At 36.1% G+C, this 15,075-nt stretch overlaps 2 protein-coding genes across 2 annotated transcripts; both read right to left on the bottom strand.

Annotated features, from left to right (window-relative positions):
- Positions 1 to 4,342: 4,342 nt before the first annotated feature.
- On the bottom strand, positions 4,343 to 6,500 carry LOC145903655 (uncharacterized). The gene is made up of 5 exons (XM_082991765.1): positions 6,220 to 6,500; positions 5,670 to 5,917; positions 5,038 to 5,392; positions 4,790 to 4,980; positions 4,343 to 4,581 (listed from the first exon to the last, which is right to left on the bottom strand). Exons 1-4 carry the CDS (start codon positions 6,402 to 6,404, stop codon positions 4,830 to 4,832), a joined length of 939 nt encoding a protein of 312 aa, XP_082847891.1. The 5' UTR covers positions 6,405 to 6,500; the 3' UTR covers positions 4,343 to 4,581; positions 4,790 to 4,829.
- Positions 6,501 to 9,969: 3,469 nt separating this feature from the next.
- Positions 9,970 to 14,481, bottom strand: LOC145903658 (tetraspanin-7-like). Its single transcript, XM_082991768.1, has 7 exons — positions 14,322 to 14,481; positions 14,044 to 14,232; positions 12,951 to 13,025; positions 12,781 to 12,879; positions 12,146 to 12,313; positions 12,000 to 12,083; positions 9,970 to 10,971 (listed from the first exon to the last, which is right to left on the bottom strand). Exons 1-7 carry the CDS (start codon positions 14,403 to 14,405, stop codon positions 10,903 to 10,905), a joined length of 768 nt encoding a protein of 255 aa, XP_082847894.1. The 5' UTR covers positions 14,406 to 14,481; the 3' UTR covers positions 9,970 to 10,902.
- Positions 14,482 to 15,075: the final 594 nt, after the last annotated feature.

Genomic DNA, 15,075 nt, shown 5'->3' with positions numbered 1-15,075 from the left:
GTTTGTCTGAACACAATACACTATTTGTCACAAACGCAAATATGCTGACTAAAATCGTTACATATTGTTGCCGACTAAAACATATTTGTTTAAGGTTTATTGATTTTGAAGTTATTTGAATTCAGTTTCATGTCATATTATGCAGAAATATAGGATAGGAAAATGTACTGTAATTTTTCAGATAATTATGCAATCCAATTTCGGCAATTGCAATGCCGGTAAACCATATCAACGATTGCTAGAGCGCACAATAAAATATTCTGTAAGAATTGAGTTTATATGAGCCTCTGTATACTAAACCGGCAAGGTAAATGTGCTGCTATACATGCTGTCGATTAAAAAAAATGAAATAAATTGATTAAAGCTTAATGCAAACAAATACGAATAATCACCATCAACCGATTGCAACTTATTTGTCATAAAAAGTTTGAAGAACAACTATTTGATAAATTAGCCTACATAATCACACATTCGTTTCCATCGTCTCCATTTGCCTGGTTCAGTTCAGCTTCTTGTGACAAGTTAAGCGAAGCGTATTTAATGGATAAACGACACTCGTCCCACCAACCTATAAATCAACTTAAATAATTACATTGTCTTAAAATATATTATTTTGTGTTTGATGAACAGCACACAAGAACAATTCTGTCTGCTGTTTTAATTAGCCAAAAAGCATTTGTGGAAATAGTCTATTGAGTGAGTTAAAACGGCACGATTTCTTTCCATTAATTACCAGGTAAAGATCCAGACCCAGCACGGCGGCAGGTACAATGCTGGTAAGTTGTGTCTCCACGCACTCTGACATGGCAACCGGCATTGTTGGTTGTATTATCGTGTCGCAAATCATCTATGAAGTTTACTTGTACACTATCCAGTATTCCCATTAAGTGCAACACTCGAAACACATACAACCGACGATTGTCAGAACTAAAAGCAAAATCTTAAATAAGATACGAATAAACAACAGGTTCATATGAGTCGTACCTTACTAACGAACCATCTCTCTTCTTCACAACATCAATCTTCTCGATGTCAGATGCTTTCAGTTTTCCGTCGGCAATTTTAAGAATGGTTATATTTACGTCTTTGCCATCGCGAAAAGCGTGGGAAATCGAATCTTGGCTAAATTCGATTTCATCTGGGGAAAAACTCCTTATCATGGAATTGATCGCCCCAATAAGTTGACTTCCCAAATATCCCATTGCAAGAACTCCTGCTGCAACGGCGAAGCCTTGTACTATGGCATCTCTGCTGTTATGCGATTCTCTTTGCGAGGTGCTGGGTTCTTCGAAAGTAACCAAACTTCTGCTGAAGTGTCTACTGGTTGCTTCTTCCGAAGAATCTAAAACGGACCGTTTTCCAAAATTCTAATATACGGCAACATTAAAAACTTGCCAAAATGTAGAAAACGATATTACTTATTGCATCAGAAAGTAGTTTTGGACCACGTAATATTTAGTTTAACCTTGTGGTCAATTAAATGCATAATTTTTTATTTTAATTGTATCAGGGTTGCACGGGGTTACATTTTTACTGCTTTGAAAGAGCATGTGTCCCCGACAGCATTTGAATGAAAAAATTAATTTCTTCGTTTCCGCTTGTTTTGGAAACCAAAAGACCGAAGTAAATTGTTAAAAAACCATCGTGTGCTTAATAGGTTCCATGAAAAACATTATTTGAAAAAAATTTACGCCTTTTAAATATTCACTAATGAAAAGCCTAATAAATTTCATGTGTATTCTGCCTACTTACCACGACTTTGGGATGCAGCATGTACAACATAATCTGGCAATTGTCTTTGTTCCAAGCAATGGCAATGGCGAAATTTTTTTCCAGAACCGCGCATTTTTATGTGGCAGCCATTGTTCCCATTAGTCAGCATTATGCGTTGGCTGTTACCAGAAACAACAGTCACTCCAATCGTTGTTATCCTGTCACAAACCTCTAACACCCGATAAACGTAGAGACGTCTGTTGTTTTTGCTGAAAAATAAACAAACAAAAGATTTCACCAAATATCCACAACTTTGCAGCACAAAGAACAATCTGGACTCGCGTAAACAAGCAAATTTCATCCACCTATCTTTTTACAAATCAAGATAAACTAAAGCTTGGTTTAGCAAACTCTACGCCGCTACATATTGGAGAATTTGCCGTCGGAAGTCCAAACTAAAAACATTCTTCATCACATGGCGTGTTGTTGCTCAACAGTTTTTACACTAATCTATAAAAAATCCACATTTACCTGTAGTAGTTCGAACCTCTTTCAAACACTTTTATCGGTTTAATATCTTCGACGTTCAAGCTTCCTGTCTCAAGTTGATGGATTGTTTCCTCTATAGATTTTCCATCTTTAAAGTTGGAAGCGATGCTGTCTTGTGTGAAATGAATGTGCGTGGGATTCATTTCCCCAAACATAGTTGTCGTCAAATAGTTTAGGAAGCTTTCTCACCTAAAATACTACATCAAGTTAATGAGATAAAAACTGCTTAAATCTAAGGTGGGTTGCGAAGCCTACAGGATATCAACAGTATTATTATTTCTCAAATTGCGTACTGAGCCATCGACGATCAGTATCACCACACAAATGCGACACATAAATTCATTTAACATTATTGAATCATACATAAGTATTAGTATAGACAACGTTGTTTAAAGCTATAGCTAATTCCTATGACCAGACAAGTTTATCACTTTGATAGTTCTTTTGAAACATTATAGCAGCAACTATAACCTATATTCACAAACCACCGCTGCTATTATGAAAATTAAATAATATGTGCTCAATTCCGACATGCATCATTGCTCACCGTTGCGAATGCCTCTAAATCCACTGTAATGTACTTCATCAGAAATACAAAAAAAATATTCACAAGAAAGTGCACATACGCTTCTGCAAATATAAAATTCAGTGGGAATGTAAGTTTTCTATCAAGAGAATGCCAGTGAATTGCATTTCCGAAGAAGTTGTTCTGCTGCCTATTGTGACCATAAAAACATACAGTCTTAGGCTATACGTTTTTTCAAGTGTGGAAAAGTCTTTCTGTTTGAATGCTTTGTGTTTCGGGTGACTTAAACAATTCTAACAGAAAGAAATGTTAAGTTTATTTTTGAAATGTAATAAAAAACAAGATGATTCTTAATAATTCTTTGCGAAGTTACATGCATTGTAGCGTATCGGAATAGGTTTATTAATTGACCACGTTTTGCCAAAATCCCATCAATCATTAAAACAAAAGTATTTGCGCAGACCAAGTTCAAACATTTATTTTACTGTGGTGTTTTGGGATAGTACTGATATTTCTGTTGCTAAGAAATATGCCAACGTGTTTATTATGTCAGACTAAAAGTAGCGGATTGTTGCCGTTCTTCGTGGCAAAGATGTAGGCTATTTGCTTAAAGTGATGTATATACCTATGCCTAAGGGAAAAATATGTGAAATTACGAATTTTAGTGACATTATATGCAGTATTCAGGTTTTAAATATATCAGAGCTCATGAACATCACGCAACTCCAAATAGGTCGTTAGCAGCTATATTTGCATCTCCAATTAGATTTAAAATGTCTTATTCTCCAGAGTCGTTTGTTCAAAAATCTCTTTGGGTAAAACTGCTTGTTTAATTTAACAAGTTTAAACATTAAACTAACCTTACATAAATAAACAAAAAGCAGTTTGTGCCAAACAAAACTGCCATTCGACAACTTACAGTTGTTAATTTTAAAACCGGTGGCAAACCGTTGATATCGTTCAAATTTTTGAAGTAAGCAACTTATACAATCTTCAATGCCCACTCGAGTTGTAGGTAATGTTATGAATTTTGTTTGTTGTAATTTACACAACCCAGGAGCGATGGATCGACAACTAAAATTGAGATGCCATCCATGATCTGTAACTTTATTAAACAACACAACTTGGTTTGACTTAGCACGTATTTTTCTGCATGCAAATTACCATGTTGTAGAGTAGTAGGTATATAGGTCTTATCAACACTCAAGAGTTAATAAACGATTGGTGATTTCCTTTTCAATGAAATGACCAGCTGAGAATTAAAAAAAACAAAAATATGACGCAATATGGAAAGACAACACTACAATAACTAAGACCTTAAAGCTGCTACAAAAATTTTTTGTTTATTTACTCTTTAAACACATAATTTCCTCTAAGATTCAAATGCTGTGGACAGTGCAAAAAAAAATTAGATTTTCTTTCGAAATGTTTAAATTAGGAAATACTCATTCAGCCGCCTGAATTCAAAAGTACACAGCTGATATTGTCATGCAATTTATTGGTGATAACTCACAAGAGCTTTAATCACTAAACTGAAACAAAATACATGGCGAAGAACTAGAGTTTAAAAGAAGAACACCAGCTATAGGTTATAGTTGATTAATAATATAATTCATAAAAATACTACAATCCAGTAGCCTATTTCTAGCTTAATTTTTTGAAAAAGATTTAGGTCCAATATACGGAGTATTACATAATCATACATTCGACTCCACTTGATTCCTTCAGTGCAGCTTCTTCTGATGAGTTAAGTGAAAAATATGTAATGGATAAACGACGCTCGTCCCACCAACCTATTAATCAACAATCTCAAAATAGATTATTTTGTGTTTGAAGAAACCCGAATGAAAACTGTGTCTGTTCCTAATGTTTGCATAAAAACTAATTTGAAGCAAAACCAATCTGCCGATTATAGTTTAGCATTTAGTGAGACATAACCTTATTTGCGGAAATCATCTACAGTGAGTTAGTTTAAAGTCACGAGTTCTTTCCATTAATTACCAGGTAAAGATCCAGACCCACGGCGGCAGGTACAATGCTGCTAAGCTGTGTCTCCACGCACTCTGACGTGGCAACCGGCATTGTTGGTTGTATTAGCACGTCGCAAATCATCTATGAAGTTTACTTGTACACTATCCAATATTTCCATTAGGTGCAATACTCGAAACACATACAACCGACGATTGTCAGAACTAAAAGCAAAATGTTAAAAAAGATACGAATAAACAACAGGTTCATATGAGTCGTACCTTACTAACGAACCATCTCTCTTCTTCACAAATTCAATCTTCTCGATGTCAGATGCTTTCAGTTTTCTTGCGGCAATTTTAAGGATGGTCATATTTACGTCTTTGCCATCGCGAAAAGCGTGGGAAATCGAATCCTGGCTAAATTCGATTTTATCTGGGGAAAAACTCTTTATCATGGAATTGATCGCCCCAATGAGTTGACTTCCAAAATATCCCACTGCAAGAACTCCTGCTGCAATGGCGACACCTTGGGCTATGGCATCTCTGCTGTTATGCGATTCTCTTTGCGAGGTGCTGGGTTCTTCGAAAGTAGCCAAATTTCTGCTGTAGTGTCTATTGGTTTCCTCTTCCAAATCTTGCAGCAACATATATGTTTTCAATAAACACTCCAGACCACATTCATTCGAACATATCTGGCCTTAGTTTTTCAACACGTGTTTATTCGTTTGTATGTGTGGTATAGGTACAAAGGACAAGGTTTAGTGTGTAAACTCAAATTTTTCAAAGTAGAAATTAGCAACTTCTGACAGAAATTGAATTTTCAGGGTTCAAAAAAAAATATATATAGGAAGTTTCTTTTTTGGCATCAAAGCTAACTACGCAAACAAGAGGGAACACAACGTGGCGCTCACCTGCGTATCCTAGAAACCGACCACCAGCCATGGATGCATGTCCAACATACTTTGACAATTCCCCTTGTTCAAAGCAATGGCAATGACGATAAGGTTCTTCGTAACCGCGAATGCTCACGTGACATCCCATATTTCCATTAGTCAGCATTATGCGTTGGTTGTGATTAGAAATAACAATCACTCCAACTGTTGCTATCTTGTCACAAACTTCCAGCACACGAAAAACATAGAGACGTCTGTTGTTTCTGCTAAAAATAGACCAAACACGCTTTCACCAAATATTAACAACTTCACGGCAAAGAGGAATCTGGCATGTCCTAGGACTAATGCACTGAAAATCAATTTTTTTATACACTATTTTTACAAAAATACAGATTTTGCAGAAGAGATATTTGCAGCACGTTCTTTTTTATCAATTGCTGTTGTTGTGGTGATATGATGTTTAGATGTTGCTCCACCTAATGCTAGTATTTTTGTAACACGCCATGAATAATTCAATGAGAAACAAACCGAGACCGCTCGAAGAAATCGCACTGAAGTGAATATTCACCTGTAGTAGCTCGATTTTTTTTTAAACACTTTTATCGGTTCAATATCTTCGATGTTCAAACTTTCTGTTGCGATTTGATGGAATGTTTCCTTTACAGATTTTCCATCTCCGAATTTGGATGCGATGCTGTCTTGTGTGAAACAAATCTGCTTCGGTTCCATTTGCACAAGGCCCCAATACGACATTGTTGTTGCTTTTCAAACGAAAGCTTCTAATTACTAGTTGACAGTATATACCTTTGGACCATTGCTTGAATGTGATGTACACAGGCTCCAGCTACCTTAATCTTTAGTCTGTTGGCAAAAAAACAGTCTATATGGATCATGAGTCTTTTATGCGCGGCTTTAATATAAATTTGGCGTGTTTTTTACCCGAGGCAAAAGCTATATTTGCTCAAAAAATATCTTCAAGTAAGCTTTTGGTATTTTTTTTAATGTTTACATATTGTGGCTAAAACTAAATAACCTACATGACTAATATCCAGCTACTGAAAACCAGAAAATTAGCGATCCAAATTCCGCATCAACAAAACACGAACAACAAAGATCGGAAAAAAAGGCTACGCATGAATGCACACAGTTAAACTTACAGCTTATGTGAACGCATTGTTCTGGTGATGCAGATACAAAGGTGCAGTCACGTGAAGGAAACATAGGATTGTTTTGCCACGGAATGAAAAACGTGAAACTTTATTACATTTTGTTAAAAAACTTTATCGCAGCATCTATTTTGCATTTATTTACACTCTTGGCACGACGGTCCACGTGAACTTGTTTCTACTAAACATAGACAAAATACTGTATGATATACTTGGAGGCATGAAAAATACATTGTATAGAAGGTCATTCCTTTTATGCTCAGGCATCCGACTAAAACAATTCCATTTCCACAGATGTTTAAAGTGCTTTTTTGATGTATGCTGTGGGCAATTCGGTTTAGTCTTGCAACGCGCATGTTTCCCTACTTAATTCTTCTCACATTTGGAACACAGACGGACCGAAGGCTGCAGACGGTGTTAAGCTTTCCTGCAGGAGCTCCCATAAGCTTTCTGGCATCCTGCTGGACAACACATTTTTTCTGATACTTCGTTATAAAACGCCCATTTCGTAATCCTTGAATAGTCCCTCTCAGAGTCTCTTTCTCTCTCGTACTCTCTCGGCCCTGTCGTTATTCTCGCCATCGCGCTGTAACGTTCGCACGTTCTTTTAATAGTTAATTCGCTGCAATTCAGTCACGTGTTAAACTCTTGTTAAACGCGCTTGAAACAAATTAAACTTAAGCCACCTGGGATTGCAATCGTGTCTTTCAATTAATAAACAAGTCTGCCACGGAGTCGAACTTAGTAACCTATACAGCAAGAACACGCAAGCAGACTTTAGCTATAGCACTAGCAGCCGACTGGGAATTCAATTTGTACGCTGCAGTCTCCGGGATCATGCCTTTGATGTCACAGATCAGTCCAGATCTCGGTTTTAGTCAGACAATCGGCATGGAAACTTGCTTAATTGTCATTACTTGATGTTGGGTTCGCGGAGATGCAAGACCATCAAACCGTCTGTCAAAACCATCCGCGTTTTTTCAAGTCTAATAAATAAAACGTAGTCAAAATATGATTTGCGATGGCTTTATTGTGACTCAACGGTTTATATATCAGTCCGAAAAGGTCGTGAATCTTTTGTTTCCATCTTCAATTGAGCTGTGAAAATGTCTTTTTACTTATAGTGTCAGTTTATTTTGAGTCGTTGAATGCAATTCTATGTGGCAATTCTTAGGTATTAAAGTTGGTAGCAATTACTGAAAACCAGCTGCCCACCACTGAAATGCCTGAAGCCACCGGCAGGCTCTTGCCTATACACAAACTTGTATTTTTTTCTTAAAACCACACCGAAGGACTGATGAACATCTCAAATCTACATACAGTTGGTGCGTAAAAAGTTCGCAAAACAAAGAATTTTCAAAGAAATTTGAACAGAAAATTGGCATTGATGGTTAGTTCAACTTAGCAAGCGGATCTTAGTTCGTCTATCAGTTCTCAATAATTTGTCACAATCTTGACCATAGGCTAATTAGCAAAACTACTTCTAAGCTTTTTGAGGCTAAAATTAAGGGTCCTTCTGCTAGGCAACAAATTACAGTACAAAATGAGGCCACAGAAATTGATGACCTAATTGATTGGTGCACTTTCGTGATAAGAAGATCAAACAAATCTTATATTTGATTCAAAAATAAAAAAAACTATTTTCACTATCACGTTGATGGTTTCCAAGTAGTTTGGCCATTGTGTGTTGCACAGTTTTGACTCTGGTAGTTTATATTGCAGGGAAGTTGGCTTGTCATGTCAAATTCTTTCATATTTTGTTTAAATTTGGTCGTTTATTATCGCCTTCTAACTTATTGTTTTACATTTGACCACATGTTTCCTGTTCTGGTTCGTTACGTCATCCGGACCTTTAGTGCCTAGTTTTGTACCAAACAGTTCGAAGCTAACTGCCTAGCTTACCCCAAAGTGCAAGTCTTTGCTTGGACAATTTACCGGCAAGACCATTCTTAATCACACGTGTTGCGTTTTTAGCGTGTTTTTCTTCGTGTATCCGACACCAATCAGTTTTAAACAATCTTTTATTAAGATGGCTCAAACGTACGGCAGCAGTCCAAATAAAACCACAAGAAATGGAATATATAAAGCAATCCAATATGGCCCATTTAAAGCATGAACATAAGTCAAAGGTGCCCGCCAGGCATGTCAGGGCGGACCAGCAGGTTACGGCATTTTAAGGCCTTTATTGTTTTAGAGCCAGGGCGGTCGTTGTTTAAAGGTTTGTAATTATTGTTGGAATGTTTGAGTTGTCCTTTTGTACGTGGGAAAAAGGTCACGAATATAAAGAATGCCAATATTACATAATTCATGTTAATATTGTACTGTGTTTGCTACACACGCTACACTGATGATACACTTGATACATAGGTCGAAACTTTGTCCACTGACTGCAGCTCACCCACTCCATAGGTTTTGCTGTATTTTTCAAGAAAATTTGAGAAAATTGTAGGTTATTGTGCAGTGTAATACATATCGCTTGATTGCGTCAGTGTAGCTTCTTGCTGAGTAAACTTTTTATAGGCCTAAATAGATAAACGTCGCCACCCAACCATTAAAAAGTCGTCTCTCAATGGAGAGTACTGGGTTTTGTTGAATAAGTACAAGCACCTCCGAAAGTAAAATGGTGCCTCGCCTGCAATATCATCCTACGTACATGAACGCTCGTCTAGAGTTCTAAACCACTGTAACGATCCAGGGCAAATTATCAATCTTACATACGATCAGGGTTGCCATCGATGTGAAACCGAAAATAAGGACTGAAAAAGAATACGATTTATCTACTCGATGCTACATTTTCAATCAATTTTAATATGTTAACCTTTTTGTTTTTTAGTCGCGATGACAATAACGGCCTCATAATAAAAACAAATGTCAGTAAACGAGTTTGGTTTGAAGTGTGCCTTGCGAAGTGCAAGTCTGTAACTTCTGAAGCAGGAATTGATTCTTCTTTACATATTTTTTAAACGTATATAAACCCAGAGGCAACGGTATAGGATTTTTTGTGTCCCTGCAGTTCTTGCACAATAACAAATTTGTGCGTAAAATATATACCAAGACGTAAACCACCCTCCAAATTTGTTGCAACTGATAAATAAAAAGGGTTTAACCCAAAACTGAAATCTTAAAATCGAAATACTAGTGGATCAGTTGGAAACCATTTATTGGCGTAGGGCTCTTTATTGACTTGATCGTTAAAGGCCGCCCTGTCTGTTGTTTTCATACACATGTATCTACAATGACGTAATATGGCACGCGACAACAATAACAACAAGCAATACACAATTATCGTGCAGTAGAAATGGTAGACACCACAGCTGACGAAAATGCAGCTGTCATTAAAAAGCATATCCGGTTTGGTGAAAATCATATGACCAGCTACGTTGCAAATGCATAATGCACGCATCAATCCCATTAATTATTCAAAAATTCCATTTTAAAACAGGGCTTTTCAGTTCGATACAAGCGCCTAATGTATAGGCATTACCCATTTTGCCTTCCAACAATTAAACAGGCCAAGGTACAAAGATGGGAATGAAGTTTCTTTATTGTTACTACACATTAGCATAAAACCACATTCAAAGACAGAAATTTAACATAAAAAGGATGTATCCAAAATGCAATACTGCTCAGTTCAATACATTAAAAAATGTGTAACCAAATAAACGAGTCCAGGGTTTTACAAAAAATATACTTCCAAGATCAACATTCCCAAAAACAGAAAAATACCAACACCTTTGGAATGGTGTCAAGTGTAAGTTTTAAAAACACTGTTTGTTTACAAAGTCCGCATTACAGGTAAAATGGCAAATAACACGAAAGGCAAGATGCTTATTTGTTTACTTCAAATTTTAAAGCTGAGTTACTAAATGGTTTAAACTGGCAAGACATGATTCTATTTTTGCACTGTAGCTTCTGATAATACATTTACACATTTTTGCGCAATATTATCAAAACATCAATTGCACAACTAACCAACCAGGTAACTGCCTACGACATGATACAAAAATACCTACAGGGTGGACACATCATCAAGTACAGAGAGCAATATGTACATGCATGTCTATGTTCAAGCAAACCTTCTACTATTAAACAAGTTCATACTTGTTTGAGTTGATTGAGGAAGCAAGGCAGCACGAAAGAACCAACCCAATCAGCTAGAAGTACATTAAACCAGCTGTTAATTGTTCATACATTTAAATAAATAAAAAAAAACAATGAAAACAACTTGCTTAGTAGATGTAGAGGAATCTAGCCCTCGGTTAGGCATTGTTTTATTATCTGCGACAGCAAATTACTTTGGTTCGCATATATCATGAAGCAACAAGGCTCAGATTGAAGTCAGCAGATTTATTTGCAAATTACTAAGGTTTTTACGATCATGTGTGAGCGTGTTATTTCCTTATCTCCGCTATCACCTACTGTAGGTTCGTTACTACACTGTAGTTCACAGTGTGAGCATGAGGTGATATCGTAAAGAAAAGACTCTCATTTGCAAGGGTGATTGTTGTGTGCATTTTATTGCTTTTATTATTACTACTACGTAATTTTGGCAGAAACTGACGATGCTTACCTAAGCGAAATCGATTTTTTTTACAAATAAATCTGCTGACTTCAATCTGAGCCTTGTTGCTTTATGATATATACAATGAAAACAACCTATGATAATTTGTGAATTTAGGCACATTGTTTGTTCAGCAAGCTGTAAACATATTCATATTTTTCACACAACGCTTTGATGCATGAAGAAAGGTGTACACACTGTTTTATCAGTGCAGCTGGTGACTGTGGTACAGAGCTAGCTGGTAGAATAGCAGGTACACAGATTTCCACTTTGTGATACCTTTTGGTGAAACGTCGATCTGTTGGGTACCAAATTAGGTATATACGAATCAACAGTGACGAACCATGTGGAGTGCACTATGGCCAAACAACTGTCTGGGATTATATGCGCATATAATATAATTTGGGTAAAAGCAAAGCTGATAGCATTGGATCCCAAACAGACCTTACCTTACAGGTCGAAACAGTGTGTACACCTGCCTGTTGCTCTCTCTCATTGATTATTATGGCTCTTTGCGAATATACTTTAATGCATGTTTGTGAAGTTAAACCAAATATTATTATTATGTATATGATGGTTTGTAACATGATTTTTGTGTTTATACAAATCTACCCATTTTACCTGAAATCCTGCAACACCAAACATACAACCAATTATAAGACCGAGGTTGTGATCGACCACTCCAAACACCAAACTATGACAACCCTGAAAGGATGATAAAGTGTATTTTCCAAATTTATCAGATGCTAAATTGACATGCTACTTACTGTGGAAAATACCAATTTTTTGGCGCTTTCTGGGTTGGAGGGCACAAGAATTCTTTTCAAGCTTCCACAAGCAGTTTGGTTACTGCAGCAACTTCCTGGTACATATGTGGGAGTCCAACCTGCATGGACCCAGTAATCCGTGTAGTTTGTTGCTCCACAACATTTCAACTAAAAATATCAATAATACAAAAAATAATGGGTATAAATACAAAAGTGATGTTGTTGAGATTTTTTCAACCATTGTTTTCATCATTAAAAAAGGGTTTATTAAGTAAAGCAATAAACTTTGAATCACCATAATACCATTGTAAATTATACAATTTTCTGTTCATACATCAGAATAACAAGGTGATAAAATATTTACAACACATATTTAAAATATTTGAGACAAGAAAATACTTTAGCATATGAATGAGCCTTTCATAATTGCCAGTGCAACATGCTAATTCAAAGCAAGCAAAATTTGTCATCAAATTTCCTGGTAGTAGTATTACATCCTAGTCAGTGCTGTGCAAGTCCAACGCAGGCTCTAACAATGATCCGGAAATACCCACCTTTCACAGGTTGCTCAAAGTTACCACGTCATAAGCCGTATGACAACAACTATACTAAAGAAATAAAGCAAATTTTCTTACTGTTTTCTGGGCCTGATCCACAGCAGTTTTGTAGTCAGTTATGCTGCTGTTATAGTTTCGCATGGCCTGTAACATTCCTGATTGAAAGCCAGTGCTTATCTAAACCAAAAAGCATAGAGGTATGCACACTGAAAAGGATCCCAATTTATTCAAAAAGTTTTATGTGATACCTTTCCACGCAACACAACAACTGCAATTGCTCCAACAAGTTCTGCGATGAAGATGACAGACAAAAGAATTCCATACTACAAAAGTAATAAACATTGACAAATACTTTATAGTACATGTGACAATAAAAACAGTGTATATACTTTTTTTTTAAATATGCATACAGACAATTGGTCTTGATAAAACAAAATGTCAGTACATTTATGAAACAACTTACACACAAAAGTTTAGAAACACATATTGGTGTTCATGGCTATTGCCAATGCATAAAGTGTCCAACACACCGCCCCATTGGTTAGTTGAGGTTCAATTTAAAAATTGCTTTGTTAAAGTTGTGTTACATTATAAAGAACATAATACCAGAGTGAGCAATACGACCTGTTCATAATATGTTAGTGCAGTTTTGGCAGTGTATACATAGAGTTTCTTTCCAGAACCCTGGAAAACCTGGGTTTTTGTTGGCAGATACCCAAAACCTGTTTTTTTCACCATAATTTCAAAACTAGTAAGTGACCCACAAACCATGCCTTGCTGCCTGTGTTATACTAATTTCGCACTTGAATTATGACTCAGGAATGACAAATTTACAGCAAATTATTATATAGTCACAAGTTCACAACACTTTTCAGTGCTACAACAAAAATAGAAATAAAAATATTGATTGTTTTATTATTTGTTTGGCCCATGAAAAATTTGTGTAGTCGACCACAGCACAAAATAAGTTTGACACCACAGTTTTAGAGATTGTAAAATATGCCAATTTAAAGATTGATTAAATAAATACAAACAATAAACAACCAGAGTTTACCCTGAAACACAATTTAAAATGGAACGTTAAACAGACGACTTAGGATTATTTATGGTATTTTCTGCCAATCTGTAACTGAGTCTCCGTTAGCCACAGATACAACAGGCGACTAAAAAAAAAACTTTCATAAAATGAAAGGGGTTTGAATTATGCTTTAGAATCACAGCAAGTTTGTGGTTTTCATTGGTGATAAAGATGCAGAAAAAAAAACATTTTTTTATTTACAGATTAAAAAAGTACTTCACAAACAGAAAAGGTCTTGTTAATATATTTTGTTACCCACTCACAGTTCTTAAAAGGCATGTGTTTGACTTCGCTGTTGCACAACATCCAATCAGACCAACAAGAAAAATGAAAGTCCCGAATCCAATCATGACATATGGTGCACTGGTATATGGGATACTTGATAAGAGTATATAGCTGGACAACTGGACTTTAGTGTAGACTCCCATGGCAAGAATCCCAATTCCAATCACCTGCACATAAAATCATATCAAATGCTATGAAGTATTAACATACATATAATAATTTAACAAAGTCACAGATATGTACACAATGTACTTACACAAAACAGAATAGTAAACACAATAAGCAACATTTTCATGCAGGTTATTGCAGGGGTTGTCTTCATGTTTCTGCTTGATACCATAACTACACGTTTCAAAAGTCACAGTATTTGAAGTTTAAAATACGTATTGCTGCAATACTAAATGTAATGTAATACTTTGGTTCGTGAATAGAACACAAATATAGCAAAAACACCCGTTGAACCTAGGAGACACTAGTCAGCAAAACCTTTGCAATAAACCAACCAAAATTGCACCAACATCAATCACCATTCTGACAAACGTTGCACAATGTTTTTTGTTTTACATGCTCAAACAGTCAAACTTTAGTGTGACAAATGGAGTGCAAGCTTCGCTTGTAAAAAAAAATTTACTGCACAAGAACCACCGCGCAGCCTCTACCAGGAACTAAACAACCACAAAGTCATAAAATTGCAGAGTCAGAATTTTAACTCTCTGTCTCCAAATGAATAATAACGTGTTAGCGACACCCCGTGTTCCATAAATTTTCGATAAAAATCACTGATCTCTATGAAAAATACTATAAAACCTGGTTGCACACTTTTGCCAAACTTGATCCACATGCAAGTCTATGTAATTTGTGCGTATTGTTGAAAATATTATTCTTTCCGAACTAAAATAGTTAGCAAGGCATTACACAGAGGTATTTTAAAAACAAGCAAAACATCTCACTTAAACGAAACGTTTGTTTGTTCACCACGTGCTTCGGCAATGCTGCACACGTCCTAAAGT

Source organism: Ascidia mentula, chromosome 5 (assembly GCF_947561715.1).
Source record: "Ascidia mentula chromosome 5, kaAscMent1.1, whole genome shotgun sequence".
Taxonomy (NCBI): Eukaryota; Metazoa; Chordata; class Ascidiacea; order Phlebobranchia; family Ascidiidae; genus Ascidia; species Ascidia mentula.
The sequence above is the reverse complement of the archived record's forward strand: the minus strand, read 5'-3'. Positions and strand labels throughout refer to the sequence as shown.

Coding starts and splice junctions, on each gene's coding strand:
- LOC145903655 (XM_082991765.1), bottom strand. CDS start 6,404: ATGTCGTATTGGGGCCTTGTGCAAATGGAACCGAAGCAGATTTGTTTC. Junction 5,918..6,219: donor AAAAAATCGAGCTACTACAG/GTGAATATTCAC, acceptor GTCTATTTTTAG/CAGAAACAACAGACGTCTCT. Junction 5,393..5,669: donor TCGGTTTCTAGGATACGCAG/GTGAGCGCCACG, acceptor TGTTGCTGCAAG/ATTTGGAAGAGGAAACCAAT.
- LOC145903658 (XM_082991768.1), bottom strand. CDS start 14,405: ATGGTATCAAGCAGAAACATGAAGACAACCCCTGCAATAACCTGCATG. Junction 12,314..12,780: donor TGGATCAGGCCCAGAAAACA/GTAAGAAAATTT, acceptor TGATATTTTTAG/TTGAAATGTTGTGGAGCAAC. Junction 12,084..12,145: donor AAAAATTGGTATTTTCCACA/GTAAGTAGCATG, acceptor TCATCCTTTCAG/GGTTGTCATAGTTTGGTGTT.